Source organism: Salvelinus alpinus, chromosome 27 (genome assembly GCF_045679555.1).
Source record: "Salvelinus alpinus chromosome 27, SLU_Salpinus.1, whole genome shotgun sequence".
Lineage (NCBI taxonomy): Eukaryota > Metazoa > Chordata > Actinopteri > Salmoniformes > Salmonidae > Salvelinus > Salvelinus alpinus.
The window spans coordinates 33484159-33499340 of NC_092112.1; the positions used below are offsets into that span (position 1 = coordinate 33484159).

The following is a 15182-nucleotide window of genomic DNA, read 5'->3' on the forward strand; positions in this document are numbered from 1 at the left end:
ATATATAAACAGCAACATTCACACATGACACATACAAATGCTTACTATATATACAAGAATAACATAAGTCACAAACATCTATATCCATTTAAAAGCCTACCGATGCCAGTGCTAAACTGTTATTGGTTCTCATGGTTTTAAGAGGTTAAGACCTGAGTACTGATGGCAGTACTGTAAATATACAGTACTAGTCCAAAGTTTGGAAACACCTACTCATTCAAGGGTTTTGCTTTATTTTTACTATTTTTTACATTGTAGAATAATAGTGAAGACATTAAAACTATGAAATAACACATATGGAATCATGTAGTAACCAAAAAAATAGCCACCTTTTGCCTTGATGACAGCTTTGCACACTCTTGGCATTCTCTCAACCAGCTTCACCTAGAATGTATTTCCAACAGTCTTGAAGGAGTTCCCACATATGCTGAGCACTTGTTGGCTGCTTTTCCTTCACTCTGCGGTCCAACTTATCCCAAACCATCTCAATTGGGTTGAGGTCAGGTGATTGTGGAGGCCAGGTCATCTGATGCAGCACTCCATCACTCCTTCTTGGTCAAATAGCCCTTACACAGCCTGGATGTGTGTTGGGTCATTGTCCTGTTGAAAAACAAATTATAGTCCCATTAAGCACAAACCAGATGGGGTGGTGTATCGCTACAGAATGCTGTGGTAGCCATGCTGGTTAAGTGTGCCTTGAATTCTAAATAAATCACGGACAGTGTTACCAACAAAGCACCCCCACACCATCACACCTCCTCCTCCATACTTCACGGTGGGAATCACACATGCAGAGATCATCCATTTCCCTACTCTGCGTCTCACAAAGACACGGCGGTTGGAAACCAATAATCTCAAATTTGGACACATCAGACCAAAGGACTGTAGTTCTTTGCAACAATTTGACCATGAAGGCCTGATTCACGCAGTCGCCTTTGAACAGTTGATATTGAGATGTATCTGTTACTTGAACTCTCTAATGAACTTATCCTCTGCAGCAGAGGTAACTCCCCTTCCTGTGGCGTTCCTCATGAGAGACAGTTTCATCATAGTGCTTGATGGTTTTTGTGACTGCACTTGAAGAAACATTAAAAGTTCTTGAAATGTTCCGGATTGACTGACCTTCATGTCTTAAAGTAATGATGGACTGTCATTTCTCTTTGCTTATTTGATCTGTTCTTGCCATAATATGGACTTGGTCTATTACCAAATAGGGCTATCTTCTGTATACCAACCCTACTGATTGGCTCGAAATTCCACAAATTTACTTTTAACAAGGCACACCTGTTAATTGAAATGCCTTCCAGGTGACTACCTCATGAAGCTGGTTGAGAGAATGCCACTGATTGGCTCGAAATTCCACAAATTAACTTTTAACAAGGCACACCTGTTAATTGAAATGCCTTCCAGGTGACTACCTCATGAAGCTGGTTGATATATATATATGCCTCCTGTCAGGCTGCATTCGAATGAGGCTCAGCTCCAAGTAGTCGATTGGACTCTGTGGTGAAGGCCCTACATTAATTAAGTGCTGTAGCATCATGCAAGAGTTTTTCTTGGGTCAGGAGATGCTGCTCCTTTGTGTGGACTCTTCAGTGAGCTGTGGTGAGAGAAATAGAGGAGAGAGGAAGAGAATGAGAGTTACCCAGGGAGGGGTTGCTAATCTTATAGTTTCTGCCCAATGCCCAGGCAATTTTTTAAATGTTACCTTTATTTAACTAGGCAAGTCAGTTAAGAACAAATTCTTATTTTCAATGACAGCCTAGGAACAGTGGGCCTTGTTCAGGGGCAGAACGACAGATTTTTACCTTGTCAGCTCGGGGATTTAATCTATGCAACCTTTTGGTTACTAGTCCAATGCTCTTACCACTAGGCTACCTGCCACTAGGCTACCTATGACCTGAGATCTAATAAGTAAAATGAACCCCCTAGTCTAAGGGTCCTGGGCTGAGTTTCTACTAAGCTAACATATGGAATTGTTTTAAGATGGTCATACCAAGGATAATTTAGCTATTTGATTTAGAATTTTAGGACCCCTGTAGGTATCAAAAACAAATATATAAAACATATTTGATGAAACATTTAATTTGGCCTTACTGCTATTAGCCCATAAAAATACATTGAATAACAGATTCATGCATGGAAATCAGATAGTCAAAAAATGTATCAAAAGAAGGTATGTTTTGACCCGTATGTTAGCTTTGACGTGGAAATGCCCTATTCAATTCTATAGATTTTTCGGCCCGGTACCAGGTTACCTTCAGATGAGTTTCATAACACCTGTGGGGGTTTTAAAGCAAAACAGAGCACAACATCGTGTTTGTCATCTTTACATAGAGGGGTCATATTAGCTCAAACCATTCAGACCTACAGACTTTTTCATGAGAAGACCAATTTTCGGGATGTCTCCTGATCTGACAAACACCGCTGTAGCTCTGCCACCTTCGTCCACAGATGTAGTGACTACAATCTGGTTTCAAGTATGGACTATTTTGGCATAGAGGAAACTACGTCACTGCCAACATCACTACTTTGTTCACTTGAATAAAATACAGACTAGTAGCTCGCATGATGGAGGTTATTTTAAATGCATCAACAACACTTTATTTACAATAGTATGTGGACACCCCTTCAAATGAGTGGATTCAGCTAAACTGCCTCTAGAAGCAACATCGGCACAAGAACTGTTCGTCGGGAGCTTCATGAAATGGGTTTCCATGGCCGAGCAGCCGCACACAAGCCTAAGATCACCATGCGCAATGACAAGCGTCGCCTGGAGTGCTGTAAAGCTCGCTGCCATTGAACTCTGGAGCAGTGGAAACGCGTTCTCTGGAGTGATGAATTACGCTTCACCATCTGGCAATCCGACGGACTAATCTGGGTTTGGCGGATGCCAGGAGAACGCTACCTGCCCCAATGCATAGTGCCAACTGTAAAGTTTGGTGGAGGCGGAATAATGATCTTAGGGTGGTTCGTGTTTCATGGTTTGGGCTAGGCCCCTTCGTTCCAGTGAAGGGAAATCATAACACTACAGCATACAATGACATTCTAGACAATTCTGTGCTTCCAACTTTGTGGCAGCAGTTTGGGGTAGGCCTTTTACTGTTTCAGCATGACATTGCCACCATGCACAAAGCGAGGTCCATACAGAAATGGTTTGTCGATACTGGCCTGCTTAGAGCCCTGACCTCAACCCCATCGAACACCTTTTGGATGAATTGGAACACTGACTGCGAGCCAGGCGTAATCGGCTAACCTCACTAATGTTCTTGTGGCTGAATGGAAGCAAGTTCCCGAAGCAATGTTCCAACATCTAGTGGAAAGCTTTCCCAGAAGAGTGGAGGCTGTTATAGCAGCAAAGGGGGGACCAACTCCATATTAATGCCCATGATTTTGGAATGAAAAGTTCAACGAGCAAGTGACCACATACTTTTGGTCATGTAGTGTACCTTAACTAAAAACACTGCAAAGGTTTTGCCTGCAAACTTTGGTTTTAGAATTGCGAACTTCTGTCATGTATGCCTCGTGGCCGGCTGCGACAGAGCCTGGACTCGAACCCAGAATCTCTAGTGCCACTGAGCCACTCGGGAGGCCCTAAACAGATGGATTTTGATGGAGATTTATTTTACTATCATGTGACTATCATTAAATGTGAAGACTATATTATCAACCCAATTCTCTGTATAATTTAATTAAGTGATTAAACTAATCATGTAACTTTAATTAACTAGGAAGTCGGGGCACCACGGAAAAAATGTTGTTTATAGAGTGTCAATTTCCTGAATATAACTCTTCAGATATTTTCATATCATATCACACAGTCGATTATTAATGAATTGTTATTACCTCATCAGTTCTCATTACTGAATGACGCAAACCCTGGATATCTGTACGAACCCTAGCATAAATTATGAATCAGCTATATACAAATTGGTTTATTTATTTATTTATTAACTCACTAATCAAGTCACAGAAATACATGAAAACACACACAATTAGTTCATACATGGGGTATTACATGATACAAAGAAAAAGTCCCTGGCGGATGAAACCGATATGACAGCTTGGTAGACAAAGGAAATGGGGTGTGGACCGCTCAAGAGCGGAAAACTCATAGCTGATAACTACACTCATAGAAATAGCTAATACCTTACATGAACGACCACTCATTCGAAAATAAATAGCAATTTACATATTTACGAGTGTATGTCTTGTTGTCTCTCTCTGTGGTCGCCAGTCCGTCTGCTGGAGAGAGTCGATAGAAAGTCTCTGGTTGTGTTCATAAGAGATCAAAGTCGAAGGTTGTTAGAATAGTTACTTCAGAGTACCATTCGGAAATCTTCTTAGAATCGGATGCATTTACCAGACTAAAGTATTTACTCAGCTGCAGTCTGAACTGTGCATTAGTTAACATAAAACAACCAATTCTCATTTAGAAGACTAAATCACATTGATATCTTTTCAAAAGTATACTTATACTTATTTATCCATCTTATACAACATTCAAAAGTAAAACTGACAGCTGGGAAATGTACACTTTAGGAGATATAGTTATGTGTGTTTCCTGTCCTTTATGAGATCACCAAATGAAACACACTCGACATGACTGTCCCTTAAGTGTCCACGGACCATTCCCACATTCTCAAAAATATAAATATTGTTTAATTCTCACATTTTGGGGATTAGGAGTTTCTAAAGAGGAGCTCTTTGTTCTCCATGGGCTCTCTCCCTCCATACTCCATGGCAGGGAAGAGAGAACGTTTCTAGCAGGAATTTATGACCTTTGTAAAAACCTGATGTGGGAGAGAGAGTGAGAGAGGGGGGAGCCACGATATACACCCCAAAAGGGCCACGTCGTGAAATGCGTCAATCAAATTTTAACCTACTTGGCAATTCTGTCAGTGTTGAGACATAGCTTCTTCAAGATTTTGTACAATGTCATATTTTTTTTTCTCTCCACATCATTCTCACATTGCACCTTCTAACCTTCACTGTCTGCACTTCTGAGCAATTTCCCACTTTATTTTCTTTATATTTATGTTCTCTTGCCCTGCCTGCCAAGGTGGGTCACACTGACGCTGAATTCTCTGGACATGTATGCAGCACGCTATCAGGCAATCATCACCACACTGACCCAGACACCAGTAGTTCCCCTGGGTCCCTTGTGACTTGCCACATTCCAGCTCTCAGTGGCATGATTGGATTCATGCTTCATGCCTGATGGGACGGAATTAGACAGCGGTGTAAGGACTGCTGTCTATTAAATGACTGAAAGGGGAAGTTGAATACTGAAGAGTTAGACAACAGGAGCTGTCTGAGGCCAGGGGCTGGAATGTTCTGGGTGGAGAGGAGGGAGTTTCAACCCACCCATTTCATTAGCTATACATTGAACAGCCCACTACTCTGCACATAAATATAGCCCCGACAAGGACAGAGGTCCATTTGATTTGAAGCCCTGATCCACTCAAAAGATCAGGTCGTTTCTACCTACATTGCAGTCGTGCCCCAACTCTCATAATGCCTGGATAAGTGTTTAACATGTCAGTTACCACATCAATATGGCATTGCAGTCTGATGCCCAACTGCAATCTAGATCAGTGGTTTTCAACCTGTGGTCCGCGAATTCTTCTTTTTAATAGATTGTTTTTCATCAAACAATAATAATTGTTGGTAGTATTATTGGTATTAGAAGCAATTTTACAATACTTTTCGCAATGCCAATTGTTTATAATAATAATAGTTTTGCTACATTCACTGATAAAATTGACTATACATTTGATAGGCAAGACATTTTATGTAATGAAATTATTTGACTCTGCGAATGGTGGTCTTAATGAGCTTTTGACGGTGATTTGGTGGTCCCCGGGAAAATAGAAAGTTGGGAACCTCTGATCTAGATGACTTCATTCAATCATTAGTTAACTGTGCAGCTTTGCAGCTGGTCTGGAACGCGGACGTTAACTTGCAAAAGCTGCATTATGTTGCTTTGTGCGCGGGCCCAATATAATTCAGATATACAGTAATTGGGAATTATAGATCTGTCATTCTCATTGAAAGCAAGTCGGATACGCGGTAGATCCATTCTATATGTGCTATTTCTATGCTTCCCCTTCTTAAGTTTTGTTTTTGCATCTTTTTACTTTCACTAACCAACCAAATCTTGCTTAGGGCCCCCAAAAGTCTAGAGTCGCTTCTGCCCGATGAGCTTCCATTATTTTTTCCCTGAACTTTCCAATACCTTTCTGATGCATTTCAGTGACTTACTGCTGCTAATATAAATTGTTACACCTTTTCTATATTCAAGTCATTTGAAACATATTAAGTTATTAGCCTTATGAACATAGAAACGTGGTTGCAGTTTCTGTGCCACAATGGTTAAATTTTTTACATTGTATCTTTAATACTGGTACTCAATTTGTTTTTATGTGTTAAGTTATATGGTTACAATTTGATTGTTTGAAGTGTGACTTTATGATTTCTAACTAAAAAGGTATTGTTTAAAAGACCCTAAAAAGTTATTGTTTACCTTTTTATATTACTAAATACAAAATGTCTATTTATTTGGCTCGCAGCCCACCACTCGGATTATATTTTGGCCCACCAAGCCCAAAATTCTTAGAACCCCTGCTCTACTCTGTACATTGCTTGTTTTTTAACATAACCTGAAATATGGCGAACATTTTAGAATTTTAGAAACCAGTTAATGGCGGAGCAATTTCAACATATTGAACCTTTTAATGTTGGGTAATGCATCTCCAGGTTGTTTGGCCATTGGTTTTGATCAACTTCCGGTAACACTTTACTTGACACCGAGAGACATAACACGTTATGACACGGTCATAACCATGTCATAACAGTAGCATAAATTGTCATAACCTGTCATAACACTGTCATGACTCATATATTTACACCTGTTATGACATGTATTGCAGTATTTATTGGCTGGTTATGACACCTACAAGAGAGTGTCAAAACCCACATTTATTCAATTTTTTCCCTGTCAAGAAGTTTCCTTTCATTTGAAAGTTTTTTCTTAAGAACGTTGTTGTTGTTGTCAAGAATTCTTTACAGTCATGTTTTTTTTCTACATCATATTTTTTATAACTTGTGAAAAGCATTATGACTATCCTGTGTCACTTTACTTTGACTAAGAACATGCCCTTTATGACACTGTCAAGAAGCATTTTGACCATCATAATCATATAAGCCAGATAGGTCTATCACGTACATGCCCTTATATCAGTCGTCAGTCAAAAAGAGGGTGTCTTGTCCTGCTCCTGAAATCTGCTCTTGCATTCATCCCAGCCATCAGAAACAGAGCATTGGGGTACGTGCATGTGTGACATTAATGTGTGCGCAATTACAGTGCATTTGGAAAGTATTCAGACCCCTTGACTTTTTCCACATTTTTGATTGATTCAACAAAACAAATCTCATCAATCTCCACACAATACCCCATAATGACAAAGCAAAAACAGGTTTTTAGAAATGTTTGCTAATTTATTACAAATAAAAAACTATCACATTTACATAAGTATTCAGACCCTTTACTCAGTACTTTGTTGAAGCACCTTTGGCAGCGATTACAGCTTTGAGTCTTCTTAGGTGTGACGCTACAAGCTTGGCGCACCTGTATTTGTGGAGTTTCTTCCATTCTTCTCTGCAGATCCTCTCCAGCTCTGTCAGGTTGGATGGGGAACGTCGCTCCACAGCTATTTTCAGGTCTCTCCAGAGATGTTGATTGGGTTCAAGTCTGGGCTCTGGCTGGGCCTGTCCCGAAGCCACTCCTGCATTGTCTTGGCTGTGTGCTTAGGGTCGTTGTCCTGTTGGAAGGCAAATCTTTGCCCCAGTCTGAGGTCCTGAGCGCTCTGGAGCAGGTTTTCATCAAGGATCTCTTTTAACTGTTCCGTTCATCTTTCCCTCGATGCTGCCACCACCATGCTCCATGGTAGGGATGGTGTCAGGTTTCCTCCAAACACAACGCTTGGCATTCAGGCCAAAGAGTTCAATCTTGGTTTCCTCAGACCAGAGAATCTTGTTTGTCATGGTCTGAGAGTCTTTAGGCGCCTTTTGGCAAACTCCAAGCGGGCTGTCATGTGCCTTTTACTGAGGAGTGACTTCTGTCTGGCCACCCTACCATAAACGTCTGATTGGTGGAGTGCTGCAGAGATGGATGTCCTTCTGGAAGGTTCTCCCATCTCCACAGAGGCACTCTGGAGCTCTGTCAGAGTGACCATTGGGTTCTTGGTCACCTTCCTGACCAAGGCCCCCCCCCCCCCGATTGCTCAGTTTGGCAGGGCAGCCAGCTCTAGAAAGAGTCTTGGTGGTTCCAAACTTCTTCTATTTAAGAATGATGAAGGCCCCCGTGTTTTTGGGGACATTCAATGCTGCAGACATTTTTTGGTACCCTTTCCCAGATCTGTGACTCGACACAATTCTGTCTCGGCGCTCTACGGACAATTCCTTCGACCTCATGGGTTGGTTTTTGCTCTGACATGCACTGTCAACTGTGGGACCTTTTATAGACAGGTGTGTGCCTTTCCATGTCCAATCAATTTAATTTACCACAGGTGGACTCCAATCAAGTTGTAGAAACATCTCAAGGATGATCACTGGAAACAGGATACACCTGAGCTCAATTTCAAGTCTCATAGCAAAGGGTCTGAATACTTATGTAAATAAGGTATTTCAGTTAGTTTTTTTATTTAAAAAATCGAAAAAACTGTTTTCGCTTTGTCATTATGGGGTATTGTGTGTAGATTGATGAGGAAATGTTTTTATTTAATCAATTTTAGAATAAGGCTGTAACATAACAAAATATCGAACAATGGAAGGGTTCTGATTACTTTCTGAATGCACTGTACAATAATGATTTAATATGGCCAATTTCAGAACCCTATAGGCTATGGTGTAATGGAATGTTTTGTCTTATGTGGTAAGTTTTGATACTTTTATGTAGGTGTCATAACCAGCCATAAAATAACTACTGTGGTAGGTTTTGTTGCTTTTTACACTTTTTAGAAATGTATTTGTTATTTTTATTTTTTATCCTTTTTCTCCCCAATTGTGTGATATCCAATTGATAGTTACAGTCTTGTCCTATCGCTACAACTCCCGTATGGACTCGGGAGAGGCAAAGGTCGAGAGCCATGCGTCCTTCGAAACACGACCCCGCCAAACCGCATTGCTTCTTGACACACTGCTCGCTTAACACGGAAGCCAGCCGTACCAATGTGTCGGAGGAAACACCGTACAGAAGGCGAACCGAAGTCAGTGTGCATGCGCCACAAGCCGCCAGAAGGAGTAGCTAGAGCGCGATGGGACAAGACCCTCCTCTAACCCGGATGCCACTGGGCCAATTGTGCGCCGCCTCATGGGTCTCCCGGTCGTGGCCGGCTGTGACATAGCCCGGGATCGAACCCGGATCTGTGGTGACGCCTCTTAGACCGCTGTGCTTTTTACAATCTTATGTATTGGTCATAACCAGCCATGAAATAACGCAATATATGTCACAACAGGTCTAAATATATGTGTCATGACAGTGTTATGATCATATTATGACAGGTTATTACCCAATTTCCTCACCATCCCCCACTGAACTATTGACTATTTCAGGTCTATCTACACATCAATACCCACTGCAACATTTACATTTACACATTTCCATGGTTCTCTTACAACAATGGTTTCTTGGAGTTTCTAGACACAGGTCTCCGGTCTCACATAAAGAGTAGAGCCTTTTACCAAATCTATTCTTTACCCCAAATTCCCAAGGTTCATCTACATTAGAACATTAGTTTCTTGGAGTTTATAGTCACATGGTCACTCTGGTCACTCTGTCACTCTGGTCTCACGGAAAGAGTAATACATTTGACCAAATCTAAAAGGATGCTCATTCTTTGTGAGTAAGACAGGATGCTGCAGGCTAGTCAGCACAGCCTCTATTCTCAAAGCAATCACTTGTCGTCTACTGATGGACCACTTGAGGTCTGTCCAAGGCGGATATGAGTACTTTTACTGGCGTGCCGAAAGACTCTCCACCAATGTATTAGGAGTTCCACTGTAATCCATACAAATCATCCGCCATTATAGAGCAATTGCACAATAATCTGAGACTGTGGTGCTTTAGTTTCCATTGCCTCAGGGAGCCAGTTACTGCACTGTGATGAGAGTGTGTTATTGACTTGGAATGGGACTAGAATTGAAACTACAAGAAAGCAGGATGAATGTAATTCTGCCGGTTCAGATCAGTAAGTTATATGCCAGTCCAGCCAAGAGAAGGCAATTTTAGCATGTCTTCTCAATCTGTGTGTAATGTTCACCCTGATTCACAGCATTAAAATTATACTTTAAAATTATACTTTAAAGGAGCCCTGCTTCACAAAAAAATTAAGAAAATATTAGGTACATAATAAGGAACTAGTGATACAAATTACAACAAACAAAGGCAGAAGCATGAGAACTGCAACAATACATAAATATATATATTTTTTTAATTAAACACATACATGTGTCGGAGCACAGTTCCTTTACCAATACCCTAAAATGCCTAAAAGGCACAAGAGCGTCCAAACGTAGGTTATTCTGAAATTTGTTCCAAGTGTATGGCGCATAAAAACTAAAGCCTGTTTTACCTCAAATTACCTAAGCCTTAAAAAGTTAATAAATAGGGGTTGTGGCAACAAAACTAGCAAAATTTTAGTGTTATTCTTTATTAGACAAGGTTCAGACTTTTTTTGCATAGTGTCTCTAATACACACTATAGGGGCAGTGATCACTGAGATCATAAGCAAAGAACCCCCTAGGCATGTATTTATGATGGGTTATTAGTACGAATTATATCAATTAATTAAGAATTTACAAATGTAAAGTTTTTTAACATTTAGAAAGGCTATCAAAAATATTTTCTTAAACAATCTAAGCTGGGGCCATCTGCACATTTAAAAGTTGGTTTCATGTTTATAGCTTAAATAGTTTAAGCGCTGGAGCGGGCAGAATAATAATAACAAAAATATGTAAGAAATCTAGAGAGGTCTTGCCTTCAGCAAGCACATTAATAACCTATCATCCCCCATGTCAGAAGCATTACAAATGTATAGCAATCCACAGAGCAGTTGTCATCAGCATTGCATTTAACCAGGCATGTCAGTTCGGAACAAATTCTTATTTACAATGACGGCCTGGCAAGAAAGATAGGAGGAAAGAAAGATAGGAGAAAATAAGGTGCAGAAGTGGATTGTGCCTGGCTGCCTGCAGGCCTAGATGTGATGAATGAACATAGACTCCTCAAGTTAGATAGATAAACCACCCAAAGAACAGAGTAGAGGTTATCCTCTTTCCCCAGAGTGGATAGAATTCATGATAAGCAATACTAACTGACTCATTTGGGTCATTGCAACTTCCAGCATGCAGTATTCCTGCTGAGCAAATGTGCATTCCATATTAGGACATGTCTATATCTAACGGCTACTTGTTTGTACTTCACAGGGGAGTTACAGAGTGTAATGGAAAAGCTAATTGTTGTCTATTTAAAATACAGTTCCCCAAGAGGTTTATTTATGCTCAAGGCTTGCAAATGCACTACTGACTCATTTTAGCTCATGTAATTGGAGGCAGTTTGTTATTGTGTCTTCTGCTTCTTATTGCGATGGATGTGCAAATAGACAACAATGCCCAGCTATCACATTTGGTTCCTTGGAAGTTGTGGGAACGTACATTTTCGGTTTCCCATTGGTTCTGGGAATGAAGCCATTCGTTTCCTGACAGGTAAAACTGAACTTTTTTTAAAAATGTTCTGAGAACAGAAGTTTAAATTTAGCTTGTTCTGGGAATGTACATTTTTAGGTTGCAGGGAGGTTACTATGGTTCCCTGAATGTTTTCCTGGGAGGTTATATTAACCTTCTGAGAACCAAAATTATAGGTTATTTGAAGGTAGTTAAATAACTTTCTGAGAACATTCTCAAAATGTTGTGAGGTTTTTTAATAACTTCCTCTGAATGTTTCAATAATACTGCTAGCTTAGGTTAACTGTTTTTAACTCCAAACACACGGCGTCAGTGAGATTCGACAAAATGCTCTTCTGTTCTCTATCCATGGAATCAGTCCACCGCGCCACCAGGATGGCGCTAGCATGCAATGGCGTTTTTTTCCTCTGAAAAGCTGTTCATTTTAGTCTATTCAGACCCCATTTCAAAGGAAGCACATGCTCATTAAGATCATGTGTGTCCAGTTAGTGGGCACACCTGAACACACTTAACAAGATAGAGGATAGAGTGAGTTTTGTTGACATTGAGAACGGAATGTATGTTTTTAAATAACATTCTTAGAACGTTCTCTGAAATTCCCAAAGAAGAACGTTGTTTCTTAATGTAAGAACAATTTGAGAACATAACTTTAAATAGAACGTTATGCTGAAGTACTGAAGAACGTTAGGCTGAAGTACTGAAGAACGTTAGGCTGAAGTACTGAAGAACGTTATGCTGAAGTAATGAAGAACGTTATGCTGAAGTACTGAAGAACGTTATGCTGAAGTACTGAAGAACGTTAGGCTGAAGTACTGAAGAACGTTAGGCTGAAGTACTGAAGAACGTTAGGCTGAAGTACCGAAGAACGTTAGGCTGAAGTACCGAAGAACGTTAGGCTGAAGTACCGAAGAACGTTATGCTGAAGTACCGAAGAACGTTATGCTGAAGTACCGAAGAACGTTAGGCTGAAGTACCGAAGAACGTTAGGCTGAAGTACCGAAGAACGTTAGGCTGAAGTACCGAAGAACATTAGGCTGAAGTACCGAAGAACGTTAGGCTGAAGTACCGAAGAACGTTATGCTGAAGTACCGAAGAACGTTATGCTGAAGTACCGAAGAACGTTAGGCTGAAGTACCGAAGAACGTTAGGCTGAAGTACCGAAGAACGTTATGCTGAAGTACCGAAGAACGTTAGGCTGAAGTACCGAAGAACGTTAGGCTGAAGTACCGAAGAACGTTAGGCTGAAGTACCGAAGAACGTTAGGCTGAAGTACCGAAGAACGTTATGCTGAAGTACCGAAGTACGTTATGCTGAAGTACTGAAGAACGTTAGGCTGAAGTACTGAAGAACGTTAGGCTGAAGTACCGAAGAACGTTAGGCTGAAGTACTGAAGAACGTTAGGCTGAAGTACTGAAGAACGTTATGCTGAAGTACTGAAGAACGTTATGCTGAAGTACTGAAGAACGTTATGCTGAAGTACTGAAGAACGTTATGCTGAAGTACTGAAGAACGTTATGCTGAAGTACTGAAGAACGTTAGGCTGAAGTACTGAAATTCCCACAGAAGAACTTCGATTCTTAATGTTCTCTGAACTATTTAAGAATATTCCCAATGTCAAATGAGTTGGAGAATGTTCCTAGAACATTACCAAAAATGTCATTGAAATGTAACCATGCTTGAACTTTTAGGAAACGTTCTGTTGAAGTAATAAAATACCAAGAAAAGTATGTTTCCTTCATGTTCCTTAAATGTGCTGAGAATATTCCAAAGCCAAACAACTATCCCGCACCATTCCCAGAACGTTGTGGGAACGTTTCAGGGATCAGGGGATCATTGTAAATAAGAATTTGTTCTTAACTGACTTGCCTAGTTAAATAAAGGTTAACTAAAACAGTTTTACAGGCAGACATGAAGCAAAGCTAGTCATTTTGCCTGTGGGAGGAATACATTAAGTCGGGATTCAAACGAACCGCAATACGCAAACCACACTGCACCTGATTTTTAAAAGTAATTGAAGCTTGAGCCGTCCTCTGTTTACCTAGAATCGTATCTCCACAAATGTCAGGGAAATTGCCTGTAATAGTCAAGTGCAGTTCGATGTCAGTTGTTACAGTTTGTTTGGCTGCGTATTGATAGGCAACCCAATTCTGATATTTCTTCACTAATTGATCTTATGACCAATCTGATCAGCTTTGAAAAAGATCTGATGTGAAAATATCTAATGTGGTGGGTCAAAAGACCAATTAGTGGAGAAAAATATCAGAATTTTTGCTGTCTGTCTAAACGCAGCCTTTGAATAACAGTCTGAGCTTGTATCCCTGTATGTATTGGTTCCTTTTACATACAATTAGCCAATCAAAAGTGGAGTAGAGTTTTGATTGGGCCTAAAAACTAAAGCCTGGCCTTTAGTGGCCGATGACTTTAGGCCTGAGCTAGGCCAACTCCAGCCAACTCCAACCCTTACAGACAAATTATGATCCCAAAACCAAAATAAATGTATTTATTTATAGGCTAGTCTTCCTCTTACAGTAACGACTGAGCTAAGTGCCATAACCCATGATTACTTAATGTGCTGACATGTTTATATATACAACAAATGGCTTCACTACCACCTATGTAAGCAGCACTCCTGTTAGCATTGGAACACTCAAGCACACACCACTCCATTCTTGCAATGCATGTCGCTAATAACCCCTCCCTCTGCCTATTTGTGTTCCAGCCTTACTGTATGCCACCATTTTTGGGAACGTCACCACCATCTTCCAGCAGATGTACACCAACACTAACCGCTACCACGAGATGCTCAACAATGTGCGTGACTTTCTCAAACTTTACCAGGTGCCAAAGGGGCTGAGCGAGAGGGTCATGGATTACATCGTCTCTACTTGGGCCATGTCCAAGGGCATTGACACAGATAGGGTAAGTGGGCAGAAACCATATTGCTCTTTCAGTCCTAGAGCTCCTGTCTCTGTTTCAGGGTCTTGTGTAGAGAGATTTAGTTTGTGACAGTACAGAATCTGAGTTTTCCACTGTGATACCAATATTGAAACTGGCACATTGGTGGCATCTTAATGGGACTCACAGCCTCATTTGTTGGTCCTTTTTTGTATTTCCTTTACAAGGAATGGGACTTAGAACTAAGTAATTGTTGGAGCAGTCTTGGAAAAAGTTATTCTGATGCATGGTTTTCCTCTGCAAATGGTTATGGTATTTCACATACTTTACCTTAAGCCTCATCGAGAGCGGTCTCCACTGTGAAAGTAATATGCAAAGACTATGGCTGAACACAACCCATCTAATTCCTGCTCAAGGTGTAGATTTTGTAGTGGGTGAAATTAGAACAGTCTTGGGAATGTGGTTGGTCAAAAGACCAATTAGTGGAAAAAAATTCAGAATTGTGGCTGCCTGTCTTAGCACAGCCTTTGAATACCAGTTTG

The 15182-nt window shown here is 40.6% G+C and overlaps 1 protein-coding gene across 1 annotated transcript in view; it reads left to right on the forward strand.

Annotated features, from left to right (window-relative positions):
* kcnh5a (potassium voltage-gated channel, subfamily H (eag-related), member 5a) overlaps window positions 1-15182 on the forward strand; it is a 124484-nt gene that overhangs the window by 74369 nt on the left and 34933 nt on the right. The window contains exon 9 of the mRNA XM_071370390.1: window positions 14465-14664. Within this exon, the coding sequence (XP_071226491.1) occupies window positions 14465-14664 (200 nt within the window). The remainder of the gene's footprint in view (window positions 1-14464; window positions 14665-15182) is intronic.